Genomic DNA, 20497 nt, shown 5'->3' with positions numbered 1-20497 from the left:
GCAGTTCCCAATAGCGCGGTTTCCCAATAGCGCAGTTCCCAATAGCGCAGTTCCCAATAGCGCGGTTTCCCAATAGCGCAGTTCCCAATAGCGCGGTTTCCCAATAGCGCAGTTCCCAATAGCGCAGTTCCCAATAGCGCGGTTTCCCAATAGCGCAGTTCCCAATAGCGCGGTTTCCCAATAGCGCAGTTCCCAATAGCGCGGTTTCCCAATAGCGCAGTTCCCAATAGCGCAGTTCCCAATAGCGCGGTTTTCCAATAGCGTGGTTTCCCAATAGCGCAGTTCCCAATAGCGCGGTTTCCCAATAGCGCAGTTCCCAATAGCGCAGTTCCCAATAGCGCGGTTTCCCAATAGCGCAGTTCCCAATAGCGCGGTTTCCCAATAGCGCAGTTCCCAATAGCGCGGTTTTCCAATAGCGTGGTTTCCCAATAGCGCAGTTCCCAATAGCGCGGTTTCCCAATAGCGCAGTTCCCAATAGCGCGGTTTCCCAATAACGTGGTTTCCCAATAGCGCAGTTCCCAATAGCGCGGTTTCCCAATAGCGTGGTTTCCCAATAGCGTGGTTTCCCAATAGCGCAGTTCCCAATAGCGCAGTTCCCAATAGCGCGGTTTCCCAATAGCGCAGTTCCCAATAGCGCGGTTTCCCAATAGCGTGGTTTCCCAATAGCGCAGTTCCCAATAGCGCAGTTCCCAATAGCGCGGTTTCCCAATAGCGCAGTTCCCAATAGCGCAGTTCCCAATAGCGCAGTTCCCAATAGCGCAGTTCCCAATAGCGCAGTTCCCAATAGCGCAGTTCCCAATAGCGCAGTTCCCAATAACGTGGTTTCCCAATAGCGCAGTTCCCAATAGCGCGGTTTCCCAATAGCGCGGTTTCCCAATAGCGCGGTTTCCCAATAGCGCAGTTCCCAATAGCGCGGTTTCCCAATAGCGTGGTTTCCCAATAGCGCAGTTCCCAATAGCGCGGTTTCCCAATAGCGTGGTTTCCCAATAGCGCAGTTCCCAATAGCGCAGTTCCCAATAGCGCGGTTTCCCAATAGCGCAGTTCCCAATAGCGCGGTTTCCCAATAGCGCAGTTCCCAATAGCGCGGTTTCCCAATAGCGCAGTTCCCAATAGCGCAGTTCCCAATAGCGCGGTTTTCCAATAGCGTGGTTTCCCAATAGCGCAGTTCCCAATAGCGCGGTTTCCCAATAGCGCAGTTCCCAATAGCGCAGTTCCCAATAGCGCGGTTTCCCAATAGCGCAGTTCCCAACAGCGCGGTTTCCCAATAGCGCAGTTCCCAATAGCGCGGTTTCCCAATAGCGCAGTTCCCAATAGCGCAGTTCCCAATAGCGCGGTTTTCCAATAGCGTGGTTTCCCAATAGCGCAGTTCCCAATAGCGCGGTTTCCCAATAGCGCAGTTCCCAATAGCGCGGTTTCCCAATAACGTGGTTTCCCAATAGCGCAGTTCCCAATAGCGCGGTTTCCCAATAGCGTGGTTTCCCAATAGCGTGATTTCCCAATAGCTCGGTTTCCCAAAAGGTTAGGTTAGCCGGGCTCGCCGCAGGCGCGTAGGCACTGTAGGTTAGGTAATAATCGAAACCGGGCTTTTGGGAAACCGCTCAAATGGGAACTGCGCTAGTGGGCATAAACCGTTGACTCTACCATTTCATCCTCGTTGATTGTACTATACGCTGATCCGTTCCGTTTTAAGCTTTGTAAGACTTAAGACGCTGTTTACGCGTTAGTCGACGGACGCTATGGCGTGGTAAACCAATCTGTAAGTCTCTAGTCTCGTCTCTAATTACGGTAACTAGGCGGAGTCTTAAAAGAAGGTCAAGTACCCGTTCCATTTAGTGGGAAATCTGGGTTTCGGCACTATATATATGCTGGTAAGTGGATAATTTCCAAACCACTTGAGACTAAATAGGACATTCTAAAATTAGCAGATATATAGATGTCACGTAGGTTGAGAGTAACATGCCCTTGCCTATTGTCCGTATAATTACTCCACTCTTAAACATGACTAGTGAAACTTTCAAGGAAATTAGGTTTTCAAACTAATTTCTACATTATATAATTATCCGAAAGCTTGGTTCGCGTGAGCAATGAAACGCTTAAGTAAAGGTCTGGCTTTTGGCCTTGTCAACGGCCCTGTTCACGCTATAAGAAATTAAACGTACCACAATAGGATAGCAACGCCATCTTCATTTAAACAAATGTCTACTCCAAACATATTATCTTACTAGACGGAACAACCGGGTTAGGTCGTGGCTGGTAACTGCCAACGCAAGATTTCAAATTGGAAATTAACTACCTTCAGAAAAGTAATGATTTATTTCCGATTTTAAAATTCAAAATTATTTTTCCAAAGTAATAGTTCATTTTTAGCTTTTCAATTTTTAATAACGCATAGTTACCATCCAAGTCAGCCATAAGAATGAAACAACCAACTTCGCAGGCTCGAGTCCGATATAAATTATACGAAAGTGACCAATAAACCGTGGCTCAAAATTTACAACGTGCTTACCATTTTAAAATATAAAAATTACACTAACAAAGGATATTTTTGTATTAATCTTTCATATACTTGAAATAGCTTTAAAAAGTCAGTGTAATAGGCCCTTCAATAAATTCCGCTCTCTTTTTCTTGTCGCGAGTCACTGAATAAAATAGTCACGTGTTTCTTTTAGCTTTATCAGAAGCCTATAATGAGGAAAGCCTCTAACTCGCCCAAAATCGAGAAACGTCTCGTTTTCGAACTAGAGGTATTCGGAGGGATACAGATTTGTGAAGACGATATGTGGCCAGAAAATATAGTCCTCTCGATATATTCATACAGAGGAACTTCAGGTGTACAAATCAGCTGTGAAATCCCTTGAAATCACGTCAATTTAGTAGCTTTAATAACTTTAATCAATTAAATATTGAAATCACTTGAAATCTGAAATCAAATGTACAAAATTTCTAACATTGGAGTGATTGGATAGCCCCTCGAACGCCAGCAGTAGCGGAGAAAACATTTGAAAAATTCAGACGATTCTTTGCATTTTAGCTCGTAGAATTGCCAGAGGATTTTGCTGGGGATTTTAAATTTTGAGAGACTCGCCTCGTTTTGATGGAACTTTTTAATTTCTACATTATAAAGGTAATAACAAGAATGTATTTATTTATACCTAGGGAGAATGTCTATGTCGAGACGGTTTTTAGCCTTTCTCTCAATCCACCCGTTGGTCCCCCCAGTACGCTCCTCCGCTTAAAATAAAACGCATAGTCCCGGTATTTCATTGGCTGCTTAAAATTTACGTCACCTAACACGATGGTAATCAAACGCCGGTGACGTTTTGTCTTTCCCCCCGCGCGAGACGGGGGAAAGGCGTTCAACGTGCCCGGCGATTGTCGCAACATAATCATTCTTCCTAAATATAAATAAATACATTCTTGGTAATAAATGTGAAAACTATTATTTTCTATCATAAATATACATACTAATGAACAATAATCGTGATTCTGAAGGTGATATTTCCGTATAATTTTCTCGATACGCTTTGAAAAACCCTAAGCCTTGCCCACCTTTCGCGTTTAAAGTTTTAAACCAAGGATGATATATGCCTACGTTTCAGGTTTGCCAACCGACGTTTTGTAAAGCAAACTACTTTTTCGATACAAAGAAAAAATATAGCGCTCACTAGATTCTTTGCTCCGTGTCGAAAACAAAACGTTTCAAAAGTTTTACGTTGGTGGTATAGCGAGTTAGAGGCTTCTGATTTTATTTAAGAGGGCAATGTTGATAATCACGGGGAATTATTATTTTGAAGGGAAACTATTTAAGGTTAATTAAAAAGAGATTAAAGGCTAATTAAGAGCTGATTAACTATATTACGAAGTTACACGATGTGGGTAGTCCCACGGTATAAAACCACGTGGTTGGAAGCACTTTGTAATTAATTACCCGAGCGGTATCGGCTGTATAACAACTCTGGAACGGAAGCGATACTTACTGGTTACAGAAATGTCACCTTTCCTTCGTACAAATGTCGGCGGGGCACGCCACATTCATCTGATACGCAATGCTACCTTTTTAAGAATCTAATTAAAAACGATCATTAAGCGAGAACAAACACGACGGGGAACTCGGGTCGGCATCTCGTGACTGCGCATTTGGTCGCAATTTCCGTGTCGTGTCTAAAGTCCCTTTTCTTTTGGAGCGTCCCCAACTCCTCATTTCTTGCATAACCAGATTTTCATCTTTTTTTTTGCTTATGGTCACCAGCCGAGTGTGGTCTCCTCAACCCCTTTTCGGGCGTATTATTTACCGGCGGCTACTCTTCCATTGTGCGGTGGTTTCCATCGCGTGTATCAGAAACCGCTCTCGGTCGGGTTACGCTCTTTTACTGGAAATAGCTTCGTTCTTTTGTGTAGGTTCCCGTATTCGTTCTTATACTTTTTCTTCCGTCGTTTCCGTATTCGTGTATTATTATTATTATTTACCGAAGAAAGAAATTTCTTTTCGTGCGTGATCGTCCGTGAAGCTTATTTTCAACTGGAGTGCGTTCGCTTTTCGTAATTTGTATTTGATAAATGTATTCGGAATGTCTGTAGCCGCGGAATTGCGGTTTTTTGATCGCGTGCCAGCTTAACATCTGACGTTAACTAATGGTACTTCCTTTGAAATAAATGTTAAATTAAACGGTTGAATTTATCTCAATTTTATAAACTTAAAACTGTTCGGGAATTTCAATTTTTTCACTCGAGATTTTCAACTTGATGATGGTCTTTTCTCGGGGTTTTGGAGCCTAAACTCGATTTTTTTTATTAGCTGGATCCGATGTTTTGATATTATCGATTTTTTTTACCTCTTCGTCCAAGTAATTCGATCTTTTTGAGAATTTTAACCCTAGACCCGATTTCTTTTAATTTAGCCTGAAAATTCGGACCGTGGATCCGATGATTTGATATTATTGATTTTTTTCGAAGTTTTATACCCTGGGCCAGGCCCGTAGCCAGAAAAATTTCGTTAAGGGGGCAGTAGCTTTTTGTGAGGGGGCACATTTTTTTCGTTACCTAATTTCGAAAATTAACATAAGTGGCGCCCTGAAATGTTTTTGGTGTTCAACATAAAATAAACCTTGCTTTCTGAAGCAGACCATTCTACAACTTGTATTTCATTAAGAAACAGTTTCCTATAAATAACGATCTAAACCTTAGACAAAGACCAGTGGTCCAAAAGGAAAATTTCAACGAATAGAAGTTTAAAAAACTAATCAAGATGAAGGGGCAGAGAATATTCTTTGAGAGGGAATGGATTAAATTGAGGGGGCAGGTGGGGGCAAATAAAAATTTCATTTGAGGGGGCATGGCCCCCGAATGCCCCCCCCCCCCCCCGTGGCTACGGGCCTGCCCTGGGCCCATTTTCTTTTACATTATCTTAAAGTTTTGAACCGTCTTTCTTTAGCCTTGCCATAATTATGTCGATCTGCTCGAGGTTTTGAACTCTAGGTCCGATTATTTCGATCTTCTCCAGGTTTTGAATCCTAGGTTTGATTATTTCAATTTTCTCCAGGTTTTGAATCCCTGGTTTGATTATTTCAATTTTCTCCAGGTTTTGAATATTTCGATCTACTCCAGGTTTTGAACTCTAATTTGGAATATTTCGATTTTTTCCAGGTTTTGAACCCTAGGCCCGAGTATAGAAATACTATAATAATATTAATAATATTATATGTTATACGTACCGCGCTACAGCTGGCCGGTCCACTAAGATAAACACCAACCGCAACTTCCAACGGATCAAATCCACCTTCAACAAGCCTTTAGTTCCTTACCACAACAAAGTATTTTGGAACTGGGGGCTAATATATTCCGGAATTGCATTTGGGGTCAAACTGTACGGAAAACATAATTTGCCGACTAGTAGGTATAGGTGTATCGAGTATTTTTCCCCCACGCGCCAACACAGCGCGTATGATATTGTCCCTTCTAAAACCCGGCAAGCCGAGGCTATTGGTTATTTTAGTTATCCGCCACCAGAGAGCGCTCGCTATCGGCATTCCATTTTTTCTCGGCGAATCTCGAAGCGCATTGATTTCCATTGGACATACCGGTACTACGTTTCAATCCACTCCTCGCGCGGAACATTCACCCCATCCGAAAGGCGCCTGTAGTTAGCACCCACGTCGCTACTACCTAGGCCCCACTCCCTTCCTCCTAACCACAATTTTTTCGGGGAAATGTTTGATATACGAGTATAATACCATCCAATAGTATTGACTGAAAAAAAATAAGAAATGTTACTCCAAACCCCCTACTTTTAATATTTGGTCGGATTGAAAGTTGTCGATATAATTATTTCAACGCTTAAAGGGGAACAGCCAAGCTTTTCCAAATATCGCCTTATTTGCGTATCAAAAGATCAACAAGACGTTCAACATACTTACACGTACCTTGTTTTGTCTTGAAAAATAGTTTTTGGCCCAAAACGTTGAAACGCAAAATAACGCCAAGTATTTGCGTTTGAATATTCGCCGCCATCTTAAGGTGTATCGAAAGCGCCAGCAGCACCTTAGTGAGCGATTTGCGAACTATCCTAACTTTTAAAATCGCGCAATTTAGACTTAGGTCTCGTATACCTGGAACGCGCCGCACATGCAAAACAAATCTTTCGCGTCTTCAGAAGCGCGCGCTTTTACGTTGTTTTACTGTCTCACCGATTTCTCACCAGGTGTCGCGGCGGACGCGCGCTTTTCAATTTCCCGACATTTCTTTATTTTATTAAAAATTAACCACTTAATATTTTTTTACGCGGTTTTCGCCAAAACTTTTAGTTTTTAACGTTCTATAGGGCTATCTAACTGGTTAAAGCTTGACCGTTCCCCTTTAATTTATACATTTCTTAGCTCTAAAAATAGTTTTTTAAATAAATTTGAATGCCGGTTTGTAATAGATTTAATCGTTAAGTCGTTTACGTTAAAATAACCATCGCTATTTCGCTCTAACCCTCACTGAAACGCTTTGCTTTCGTTAGAATCCGTTGCCAATCGCGACACTGACCAGGCCAAGACGTTTGAACGCAGCTGCCATATTTTATCTTAGAAATAAGAAGTCTAACATCTGTTTACGATAGCGCCATCTATTCGTGATTTCCCCCCTTCTCCGGATCCCCCCCTCCCGTCGACGCCTCGATGTCGCTGTTATTAATTAAAAACAAAAAGTTTTTTTGGACGCCTCTTATTCATAGATGGCGGCTCAGTCGGGAGGTGGCTCTGGCGTTGACGTACGGCGACGTCGACATCTTCCGTTGATTAGATCAGCGCCGGCCTCGTTTACGATATAGCCTAACTCCCTTTAGACGCCAAACTACCAACCTCTTTCCGAGTTAGCCCGACAGTCACCTGACAGTGTTCTCTGAAAAGCAATCTCAGAGTTTCATTGTTTGTCGCTTTAAGTCGCGGTGTCCGGTTACCTGAAGACGCCCGAAGTTTGAGGGAACTTTAATAATCTCAGATAGCTATTTTCTACTATCCAATATGATGCTGTGGTATTTAAAGATATGTTTCACGTGCGTGTTTAAAGGGTTAAATGATGTTTAATTTTGCGTATCTCAAGGTGCTAAATTTGATCCCATCAGGAGTGCTGTCCAAATTATCAATTTAAAAGATTTTGAAGGTCGAGGCAGAGAGTACAGAACGGGTGATGAAAAGAGGGGGGTTTTTTGGTTCTGCTGCAATGAGCTACACTTCAGCCGGCGCCTCTGCAAAATACGGGACACCTCGACTAAATAACGCCATCTATTATCAGCGGCCATGTGGTTTTTGTTAAGAAATTCAAATTTTACACACGTGGTGAAAATAAGCATGGACCAATGTTACATAAATCGACTTTCAAAAGTCAAAAGAAAAAAAATTGTAATTATTTTAACAGATCTTATAATTATTTTATATAATTTTATACAATTTATTTTTCTATTTTAGGGAATGTGTTTAAAAAGGACATGTTAAAGGCAAAAATGGGAAATATATTAGCCAATCATTGCAAAGGCTTAAGGTTTGAAATATGATACAAAATTATATTTACATTGATTTAGTATTATGATTTCAGTTATATTATATCCTAAAAATTATACGCTTTACTCAAGAAACTTGGAATATAACCGGTCGTAAGATAATTTAAATATTTACAATTAGGATCTACGTTATCTAATGAAAAACGGCAGCATCCACTTCCTCCATAAACAACAAAGTCACAAAAATTAGGTAGATGGCGCAAAAAGCCGTATCTTGTCCCGTATTTTGCCAACCTTTCCACCCACTTTCAACCCACCCCACCTCGATTCTCTGGCTTCTTGGTTGAGAACCTAAAAGATCTGGCAAAACGACTCCCGTTCTGTACTCCCTGGTCGAGGTGACCATTTCGAAGGTCGAGATCGTCTTGTTTATAACAGTTATTTTTTATGGTAAAATGTTAGTATATTTTAGAGCTAAGCCTTTTAAAGGTCAAGAGCATCATTTTGGAGGTCAAGATCGTCTATTTGAGCACCACTTTCGTAACAGGGCTGGCAAGAACCAGCCAGACTGGTTAAGTCTACCCTGGTTTTATCCGGTTTTAAACAGCGAACAAAATCCATTGCTAAAACCACTTTTTTTTTGTAAAATAAATATTGAGAAATGAATTAGAAATATTGAAAAAACTAAACTTAACCTTCACTTTTTGTCGTAAGGAATTAGAGCTAGATATAAGCATGGGCCAAATAATGATAAATCATTTATCATTATTTGGCCCATGATATAAGCAATTGGGGGATCTTAAAATTAATTTTGCGCGTGAAAATACGCCGCCATGTTAGGGTATAAAAGCGAGTAAATAAGCCTGCTATACCTCACAATGTAAAGGTACTGTCACGCGCAAAAACGTTATTTTGAAATCTGGCAATTTCAGCATTTTTGTAGTATTAATTAATGATTTTAACCATTTTAAACCACCAGATACAACCATATTGGAATTTTAAATTTAAAAAAGCCGGTTTTTTGCCAACAATGTAACGTAATGGTATATAATAAGAATAATTGATAAAGATAAACAAATTTAATTAAATATATCAAAGTGTTTTAAAGGGAATATAACCTGCAAAGCAATCTTTATGGAAGACCCCTTAAATTTTTCAAATTACCCCGTACAGTGGCGCCAAACATTGTTAAGGCCAAAGGCAAGAGCGGCCAGAGCTGCAAACGTTGGTGTTCCACACCAAATACCTGAGGTTATATTCCCTTTAATAATAATAATCAGCTAGGCTAATACCCAAGGGTTACAATATGCGTAGGAGAGTGGTGGCATACCTAGTGAGCCAAAAACTTTTTTTGGAAAGGGGAAACCGAAGAACTCGGGGGAAAGCCCATTTAACCAGTGGGGAGGGAACTTGCAAACTCAACGCGGAAGGAGTAGTTCTAATTTGAAAATAAGCCACTCCTTATTTTAGTTTTATTTGTGTATAAGAGAATTTTTGTTAAAGGCAAAAACGAACCCAATGATGTTAAAATGTCTCCCGTGATTACGTTAGTTTTGGGGCTTAAAGGTCTTGCCCAGAAATTTATTATCTTACAGAAAACGCCACTCAAACGAGCCCTACAGCTCTTCGAAACCGTAAAAAAAATCTAATATTAGATTATCCTTCGTGGGCGAAAGTTCTAAGATATACCTTTAGGTGTTTATCAGTTTCGGTCAAATCAACTAAAATATACGCTTGACTCAAAGCTTGTTAAAATCCAGGTTGGGCTTTGTTACCCCGAGTTCTTTTAGCCGTAATCCACCCTTTGAAAATCCGTGGTCTCATTTTTTCCTCAAAATAAAACCGATCCTGACAGATTCGTCATGGAAGTCCTCGGCGTTAAAAAAAATGGACCAGAATTCGGCTTAGTTATTAGTGGCGTTTCCACGTGTCATTTCTGTCTGATAAAAAGAACCTTTATAAAATAAAAATAGCTGTTTTTTTGGGGGACGAAATCTAATAGGACTTAAAAAGGTAGGCGCCGCTCGGAAACCTATATTTTCTTTCGCAACATCCAATTTCCCATTTCGTATAATCCTTGTCGAAGTATTTGAACGTAAGCCCCTGCAGCACCCCTTTTCCGGCCAGACAAGGGAATGGATCCTGATAGTTGGATGGTCCTTCCTCGGGGCTGGTTATTTACAACGGGCTGGGGTTCGCGAACCACACGCCGAAGGGACGAGTCCGTTTAGATTGTCTTCAGCGAGGACCCCGATGCTCGGTGGCACGTGAGTCTCTTAGCTTTGGCGGTCAGCCGTCGGAGGGCGCTGGCTTCCTCTCGTCTCGGGGGGGGGGGGGGATTGTTCAGTCCCGAGACAAGATTTAACCCGAAATATTGGAAGTCAAGCGAACGACGGTGGAGAATAAGCCTTGATAGATGGAAGACATTTATTGGGCCCCGGATTAGACGCGCCATAAATACTTAGAGCGTTTGTAGCCGCGTAAGCAGTTTGTTCCACCAGAAACTATAATAGCGGACGGGACGAGTACGTGCGCCAGTCCCGGCTGTAGCGCGGAGAAGAGGAAGAACAACGCCATCTAGTAATGGGTGACGCCCGCCCTCGCCTGAAATGTTCTGCCTCCTTTTTAGGATTCGCGCTCGCGTTTTCATCCAGGTTGAAACTTATGAATTTCAAACTTATACAGTTGTTCTAATTTCCTTCGCTGTCGAAATGCCTAATACGTTTTGTCTTTACAGGATTCGTGCGTAGTTTAAATTTTCATTAAAGGTACCGCCATCTACCGAACGAGTTTTAAATTAAATGTGTAAAGCCTTTTTCAATTTTCTCTGTAGAAAGGGTGTAGAAAGTCATCTATTTCATCACAGTTAAAGGGAATATAACCTCAGGTTTTTTGGTGTGGAACACCAACACTTCGTTCATTTCCCGCTCCCTCCTACGGCTTCAGATATTATTGGCGCTGGTTAGTGATTTCCCGCCAAAATTGTTAACATGAAAAACATAAAAAACCTTAAAAAAGACTTGAGGTTATATTCCCTTTAAGTGATTTAACTAGAGCTCGGGTAAATGGATAAATTAACCGCCAAATTTCAATTCATCGTAAAAAATTCGATTAACTGTTTATTTATGGATATTATTAACGACTATTATACGATTTAATAGGCAACAAAAAAGTTTTTATTCGAATAATTTTCGGATATGGATGTAAAAGAAATGAACGGACATTTTCCTATCCGAACGCCGAGCACTAGATTTGACAGTTTAGTTAACAGGTATTAAAGAAGATGGTGCTATTTTTCTAAAGCTCAAAGCCTATAAAATAATGTCTTAACTTTAGTAAAATAATGTTTGCTATATGCTAGTTTAATATCAAATTAAATTTAGAACTATTTTAGATCATATCATTTAAAGTATGCTTCAATAGTCATCATAAATTGTGTAATCTGTAATTCCAGACCTGTCATAATCATAATGTGTTTTTTAATAAATTTTGGGAAAATAAAAGTGCAATATTTCACATCTTTACCACCAATATTGATGATATACGGATAGTATATTAATTAATTTCGAAAGAGTGACCATATGTCGTCATAATTCGTCTGCAACGGAGCGGACTGATTGTCTCCGTTCAATATTATCACCGCCCAGACAAACACGCTTGACAACTCCCGGCGTAGTCGCGCGGTTGTTAATTAATTCGACTGTTTACGCAATCTGACGCTGGAAAATGAGATTACGCTCTCTCTCGACGAGACTTATACGTATGTAGCGAACGCGAACAACAAATGGTGAAGTCGAATTGTTCCCCCACTATACGCGCTTGTTATTTTTGATCTATGGTCGAATTCTTCCGTACGCTATTTCTTACTCCATTGTAGTAACGAAAGAAGCTTATTCCGTGGAGTTTCTCTCTATCATTGTCCCAATGTCTCCGGGTCTATTGTATCGCGTGGCGTATCAGCCGCCTATATCTGTTAAATAATTACGGATTTCGAGAATCTATGGCGCGGTACCTTTTGTAAATGGTTGGCGCTCGCTTGATTTAGGGTCCGACGCGATCGCCGAACCTTATTTGCTCGCCTACTGTTGAACGCAGATAACGGGCAAGGGGCAGATCGAATTAATTCTCTCTAATCTTTCAAAGCGCCCCGGCTTATAACTCTCGCGCCGACCATATTCGGCTGTGACCTCTTGGTTTTCGAGGTAAAACTATGGCCTAAGTCTCGCCCTTTTCGGGGCCTTTTTCGTACCAAATGGCTACCCACTAGTCGCTATAGAGGGCGTTAGGTGTTTTTATATATGGCTGGGAGGTTTTCTCTAATGAAATTTGCCCGTTCATCTTCCCTCGGGAAATCCGGTTTAAAATTGGGTCGGATAAGGGATATTGTGTTTTGCCGCTCTGCGTGTGTGTGCGTTCGTTTGCCTTTTTTGTCGCGTCTATAAATGGTCCGTATTAATGGGATTATTAAATAACCCGGCCAACATTTCGGAAATGGGACTAATATTGGTGGTTAGATGACGTGAGAACCGTACCTAAGTAATAGTTTTCGATAGAGTACTGTATAGTGCTTACCTGAGTCTAGATTGTCCGTTAGAGTCGCTCAGCTTGTAGGTGTCCGATATTAGAAAAATATCTACCCAAATATTGAACAAACGCGCGATATAAGCAAACTTTAAACGTCACGTGTAATATACAGGGTGTTCCCTAAATAACGCCAGGTGTTTGGGTTTGAATTTTCGCCGCCATCTTAGAGGCTGCCGCCAGCGCCCCTAACCCCGTATGAGCGATTTGCGAACTATCCTTACTTTTAAAATTAGGCAATTTAGGCTTAGGTCTCTTATAACTGGAACGCGCCGCGCGTGCAAAACAAATTTTTTGCGTCTTCAGCAGCGCGCGCTTTTACGTTGTTTTTCTGTCTCACCGACTTCTCACCAGGTGTCGCGGCGGACGCGCGCTTTTCGATTTCCCGAAATTTCATTATTTTATTAAAAATTAACCATTTAATATTTTTTGATGCGGTTTTCGCCATAAATTTTAGTTTTTAATGGGCTATAGGGCTATCTAACTGGTTAAAGCTTGACCGTTCCCCTTTAACGTAAATTAGCTGTTTCATTCATAGACATCGGCACGCGGCCGAAATAGAACAATCTTTATCGGCGAAGGCAACTTTTATGAATGAATAAAATGTTCACGCGCTCACTACAAAATCATTCTGTTGGGACGCGAACCTGCTTTATTTTTCGTTACCATGGAGATAATTTATTTCTTTTAGGAAACAAGTGAAAATAAACCTATTAAAAAATCAAAGCCAATAATCGCCATGGTAACGAAAAAATAGCGCTTTCGCGTCCCAACAAAATGATTTTGTAGCGAGTTTGTTTTTATTTCGGCCGCGTGCCGATGACTATGAATGAAACAGCTAATTTACGTTAAGGTATTAAAATGTTATGTTAAATTAAAGGGTCGTCCATACAGCAATAGGTGTTTCTATAAAATAAAACAATGCAAAAATTAAAGTGTAAAAATGTTTTTCTCCGTGTCACGAGCTTAAGCTTTTTAGTAATTTATTGGCACGCGCGTTTCGCACGTGGACTTCAAATTCCCAAATCTTTATCGACTCTGCTCTCTATCTTCAATAATTATAGCTAGTGACGTAGAAAAAACATTTACACGTGATCTCCCGTATTTTATAGAAACACCTATTGTTTCGTAATTTCGAAAAGATGGCCTAAATCGAAAAAAGGACATTTTCGTCTTAAAACAATCTGTAGAACCCGCAGACGATCGGTCCTACCAACATCTAGGGAACACCCTGTATTATTGACTCGTTATCAAACATTTGTTTTGAATTATCTTGGTAGGAGTGCTGTACAATTTTTAAAATTTGGGTTTTTGATTATGATTTCGGTGCAGTAGTTTATTTGTCCCAGAATTAATAGCACCTTGACTTTTGGACAAATGGATATCACAATTATAACGGGCGTAGGAACTGGGAGGGGCAGGGGGGGGGGGGGGCAATGCCCCTCCCTATAATATTGTTGGGAGGGGCAACTAATGTTATTGCGCACTCCAACGTTTTGGTCAGTTGAAATCTTCAAAAGGCTCAAATTCTCATTTTAAAAGCATATAAAGCTTAAAGAACCTCAACTGAGTTTAAATTTCAGTCTTTTCCCGCCAATTTGCATAGTAGTAATAAGTACACATGCATTTGGAGAAGCTACACTCGATTAAAAATTCAAAACAATTCTCCCGACCACTTTTCGTTTCTCTTTGCCCCCTCCAACTTCTACGCCCCTGACAATTATAGCACTATAAACCAGATTTAATAGCAGGCCCCTACGCACAATTTTATTTTTCCTAATATATGTATTACTGTAACGACGATACTACATATCCCCTCAAGTATCCCTCATGAGTCCCACAAATATAGTTTGCAGGTAAAATACTTCTCCATGGAGACCGTACCAACGGAGAAAATCTTGAGGCCATTTCATTCGTTTTAAAATATAAATTATGACATTAATGTTTTCTATCTCAGTTTAGCTTTAAGAAATTTATTGAAACAAAAGTTTTCTTAAATAATTTAAATCGTGTTTAAAGGGAATATAACCTCCAACGGATTATTTACGGAAAAGCCTATCAGTTTAAGTAGGATATACCTCCGCAATAAACCACTTAGCAGCGCGAAAAATGTCAAAGACCATAAAAGGAGTTGGAAAATAGTGGAACCATTTAGTTGGAGACAGAAATTGAGGTTATATTTCCTTTAATACCGATACGATATTCATTTTTATATAAATTATTATTATTTAATATATTTTGCATTTCGATCAATGCGTATTTGATGAATAAAATTACTTTAAATATACAAAGGTTGAAGAGATAAAAATTTAATTTAAAAATAAAAGCAACAAGCTAGTTGGAGTTTACGCGGTAATTTTAATACCTTTATCTACGTTTGGAAGGTATTATCTTTCTGGGAATAGCGAAAAACAAGATCCTATTATATACTTTGTACGTCGTGAGTTGAGGCTCTTTGTCGACTTCGCTTTTATCAATCCCGCTTATCTTAAGCTGTATTTAAGAAGCGTAATTTCTTCGTGAGAGGAGTTAGCGAAAAGGGTCTTCCCCGCAGTCGGTCTGGAGGTAGGGCTAGGGAGGAGGGACCCTCGTCAGCGTGTGGCCGCGAAGGGCAGCCAGTGTTTTGAGTATGGCTCGGTATCTTGGGTCTAAATAATCTTGACTGAGTGTTGCGCTCGTTTTAACGTATATACTTGGTCTTTTCTCTTTCGTCGCAGGGTCGATCGGGTGTCGTTTCCCGTCCCGTTGGACTGGCGTCTGGTATCAGAAGGGTGTGCACCCGCCCATCCGGATCGAGGGGGACTCGTTCTCCGGCAAGGGGAGCTGCGTCGACTTCGAGGGAGATCTCTTTCTCATCGAAGACAGGTCAGGAACAGGCGCCTTTCATTACTTCCTTTGACGCCCTCTACCCCCCCCCTCTCTCACGCTGAAGCTCCCTCTGGGGGCTCTTGACGGAACTATCACGCTTCGAAAAAGACCCGTTCGAATTCGGGACTTTGATTTATATTTTATCGTCAAATCGACAATTTTAAAGAAGATTCACACCGGGACATTATAATTAATATTTTGAGGAAGGCTCACACTGGGGAGTTGTAATTAATACATTGAGGAGGGCTCATACTGGGGAGTTGTAATTAATACATTGAGGAGGGCTCATACTGGGGAGTTGTAATTAATACATTGTAGAAATTATATTTCATACATTGTAGAAATTATATTTAATACATTGTAGAAATTATATTTAATACATTGACGAAATTATATTTAATACATTGACGAAATTATATTTAATACATTGACGAAATTATATTTAATACATTGACGAAATTATATTTAATGCATTGACGAAATTATATATAACACATTGAGGAAGACTCTCACTGGGAAATTAAAATTTATTTATTTTGAGGAAGGCTCACACTGGGAAATTATAATTAATACATTGAGGAAGGCTCACACTGGGAAATTATAATTAATACATTGAGGAAGACTCTCACTGGGAAATTAAAATTTATTTATTTTGAGGAAAGCTCACACTGGGAAATTATAATTGATCTATTTTGAGGAAGGCTCACTCAGGGAAATCACAATTAATACATTGAGGAAGGCTCACACTGGGAAATTATAATTAATACATTGAGGAAGACTCTCACTCGGAAATTAAAATTTATTTATTTTGAGGAAAGCTCACACTGGGAAATTATAATTAATACATTGAGGAAGGCTCACACTGGGAAATTATAATTAATACATTGAGGAAGACTCTCACTGGGAAATTAAAATTTATTTATTTTGAGGAAAGCTCACACTGGGAAATTATAATTGATCTATTTTGAGGAAGGCTCACTCAGGGAAATCATAATTAATACATTGAGGAAGGCTCACACTGGGAAATTATAATTAATACATTGAGGAAGACTCTCACTGGGAAATTAAAATTTATTTATTTTGAGGAAAGCTCACACTGGGAAATTATAATTAATACATTGAGGAAGGCTCACACTGGGAAATTATAATTAATACATTGAGGAAGACTCTCACTGGGAAATTAAAATTTATTTATTTTGAGGAAAGCTCACACTGGGAAATTATAATTAATACATTGAGGAAGGCTCACACTGGGAAATTATAATTAATACATTGAGGAAGGCTCACACTGGGAAATTATAATTAATACATTGAGGAAGAATCTCACTGGGAAATTAAAGTGTATTTATTTTGAGGAAAGCTCACACTGAGAAATTATAATTGATCTATTTTGAGGAAGGCTCACTCAGGGAAATCATAATTAATACATTGAGGAAGGCTCACACTGGGAAATTATAATTAATACATTGAGGAAGAATCTCACTGGGAAATTAAAGTGTATTTATTTTGAGGAAAGCTCACACTGGGAAATTATAATTGATCTATTTTGAGGAAGGCTCACTCAGGGAAATCATAATTAATACATTGAGGAAGGCTCACACTGGGAAATTATAATTAATACATTGAGGAAGACTCTCACTGGGAAATTAAAATTTATTTATTTTGAGGAAAGCTCACACTGGGAAATTATAATTAATACATTGAGGAAGAATCTCACTGGAAAATTAAAGTTTATTTATTTTGAGGAAAGCTCACACTGGGAAATTATAATTAATACATTGAGGAAGGCTCACACTGGGAAATTATAATTAATACATTGAGGAAGACTCTCACTGGGAAATTAAAATTTATTTATTTTGAGGAAAGCTCACACTGGGAAATTATAATTAATACATTGAGTAAGAATCTCACTGGGAAATTAAAGTTTATTTATTTTGAGGAAAGCTCACACTGGGAAATTATAATTGATCTATTTTGAGGAAGGCTCACTCAGGGAAATCATAATTAATACATTGAGGAAGGCTCACACTGGGAAATTATAATTAATACATTGAGGAAGACTTTCACTGGGAAATTAAAATTTATTTATTTTGAGGAAAGCTCACACTGGGAAATTATAATTAATACATTGAGGAAGACTCTCACTGGGAAATTAAAATTTATTTATTTTGAGGAAAGCTCACACTGGGAAATTATAATTAATACATTGAGGAAGAATCTCACTGGGAAATTAAAGTTTATTTATTTTGAGGAAAGCTCACACTGGGAAATTATAATTGATCTATTTTGAGGAAGGCTCACTCAGGGAAATCATAATTAATACATTGAGGAAGGCTCACACTGGGAAATTATAATTAATACATTGAGGAAGACTCTCACTGGGAAATTAAAATTTATTTATTTTGAGGAAAGCTCACACTGGGAAATTATAATTAATACATTGAGGAAGGCTCACACTGGGAAATTATAATTAATACATTGAGGAAGACTCTCACTGGGAAATTATAATTAATACATTGAGGAAGACTCTCACTGGGAAATTAAAATTTATTTATTTTGAGGAAAGCTCACACTGGGAAATTATAATTAATACATTGAGGAAGGCTCACACTGGGAAATTATAATTAATACATTGAGGAAGACTCTCACTGGGAAATTAAAATTTATTTATTTTGAGGAAAGCTCACACTGGGAAATTATAATTAATACATTGAGGAAGGCTCACACTGGGAAATTATAATTAATACATTGAGGAAGACTCTCACTGGGAAATTATAATTAATACATTGAGGAAGACTCTCACTGGGAAATTAAAATTTATTTATTTTGAGGAAAGCTCACACTGGGAAATTATAATTAATACATTGAGGAAGGCTCACACTGGGAAATTATAATTAATACATTGAGGAAGACTCTCACTGGGAAATTATAATTAATACATTGAGGAAGGCTCACACTGGGAAATTAAAGTGTATTTATTTTGAGGAAAGCTCACACTGGGAAATTATAATTGATCTATTTTGAGGAAGGCTCACTCAGGGAAATCATAATTAATACATTGAGGAAGGCTCACACTGGGAAATTATAATTAATACATTGAGGAAGAATCTCACTGGGAAATTAAAGTGTATTTATTTTGAGGAAAGCTCACACTGGGAAATTATAATTGATCTATTTTGAGGAAGGCTCACTCAGGGAAATCATAATTAATACATTGAGGAAGGCTCACACTGGGAAATTATAATTAATACATTGAGGAAGACTCTCACTGGGAAATTAAAATTTATTTATTTTGAGGAAAGCTCACACTGGGAAATTATAATTAATACATTGAGGAAGGCTCACACTGGGAAATTATAATTAATACATTGAGGAAGACTCTCACTGGGAAATTAAAATTTATTTATTTTGAGGAAAGCTCACACTGGGAAATTATAATTAATACATTGAGGAAGAATCTCACTGGGAAATTAAAGTTTATTTATTTTGAGGAAAGCTCACACTGGGAAATTATAATTGATCTATTTTGAGGAAGGCTCACTCAGGGAAATCATAATTAATACATTGAGGAAGGCTCACACTGGGAAATTATAATTAATACATTGAGGAAGACTCTCACTGGGAAATTAAAATTTATTTATTTTGAGGAAAGCTCACACTGGGAAATTATAATTAATACATTGAGGAAGGCTCACACTGGGAAATTATAATTAATACATTGAGGAAGACTCTCACTGGGAAATTAAAATTTATTTATTTTGAGGAAAGCTCACACTGGGAAATTATAATTAATACCTTGAGGAAGGCTCACACTGGGAAATTATATTTAATACATTGAGGAAGACTCTCACTGGGAAATTAAAATTTATTTATTTTGAGGAAAGCTCACACTGGGAAATTATAATTAATACATTGATTAGGGAGGTCCACACTGGGAAATTATAATTAATACATTGAAGAAGGCTCACACTGAGGAGTTATAATTAATACATTGATTAAGGTCCACACTGGGAAATTATAATTAATACATTGATTAAGGTCCACATTGGGAAATTATAATTAATACATTGAGGAAGGCCCACACTGGGAAATTATAATTAATACATTGAAGAAGGCTCATACTGAGGAGTTATAATTAATACATTGATTAAGATCCACACTGGGAAATTATTAGTAATACATTGAAGAAGCCTCACACTGAGGAGTTATAATTAATACATTGATTAAGGTCCACACTGGGAAATTATAATTAATACATTGATTAAGGTCCACATTGGGAAATTATAATTAATACATTGAGGAATGCTCACACTAGGAAATTATAATTGATCTATTTTGAGGAAGGCTCACTCAGGGAAATCATAATTAATACATTGAGGAAGGCTCACACTGGGAAATTATAATTAATACATTGATGAAGGCTCACACAGGCAGCAAATTTGTACCTTAAAAATCCTTTTGTTACAGTAATGTGGAATATAATCATTGAAACCAGAAGTATATAATATTTATCTTACGATAGAAGTATCCACTGAGGAGGTACAAATTAAAAATGGACACCTAATGATGTAAACGTAAATATAACATTATATCTAATCGGCCGCTCTAAGGTGTCTAGAGCTTCAACTACTACCACCTTTTTACATTCAGTCCCAGTTAAACAATAGCTCGAAATTGGTCGAAAACTGCCCTATAAAATAAAATAAAATATTAAAAAAAAAAGCCATATATTCCAAAACCTATTTTAAAAGCCTCCGAAGTACTTATTTAAAACCAATAGCGTTAGGAAACGGAGAAAAACACAAACTCCTAGCAACCTTTTAACTGGAAGCGGGCTGGCTGCATGGCATATATGCTATGCACACAGTCAACTTCCAGTGAAAAGACAGATTAAAGCCAAGAACAATGTAGTCGTTCTTCACGTGCGAACAAATCCAATCTGCCACTCGAAAAGAGCCGCTTTCAACGTTGCGTAATATTCGCGGGGGGCGTAGTGGCCCCTACGCTCACCTGTTTAACTTAATAACTTCCTCAGTTTTGTTTCACTTTTCCGCGACAACAGCGCCTCTG

General features: G+C 38.8%; 1 protein-coding gene across 1 annotated transcript in view; it reads left to right on the top strand.

Annotated features, from left to right (window-relative positions):
* Positions 1 to 20497, top strand: part of LOC149923575 (uncharacterized) — a 135042-nt gene that overhangs the window by 82505 nt on the left and 32040 nt on the right. The window contains exon 2 of the mRNA XM_090161256.1: positions 15277 to 15424. Coding sequence (XP_090017382.1) covers positions 15277 to 15424 — 148 coding nt within the window. The remainder of the gene's footprint in view (positions 1 to 15276; positions 15425 to 20497) is intronic.

This window comes from Leiobunum rupestre, chromosome 10 (genome assembly GCF_980474605.1).
Source record: "Leiobunum rupestre chromosome 10, qqLeiRupe1.1.hap1, whole genome shotgun sequence".
Lineage (NCBI taxonomy): Eukaryota > Metazoa > Arthropoda > Arachnida > Opiliones > Sclerosomatidae > Leiobunum > Leiobunum rupestre.
The sequence above is the reverse complement of the archived record's forward strand: the minus strand, read 5'-3'. Positions and strand labels throughout refer to the sequence as shown.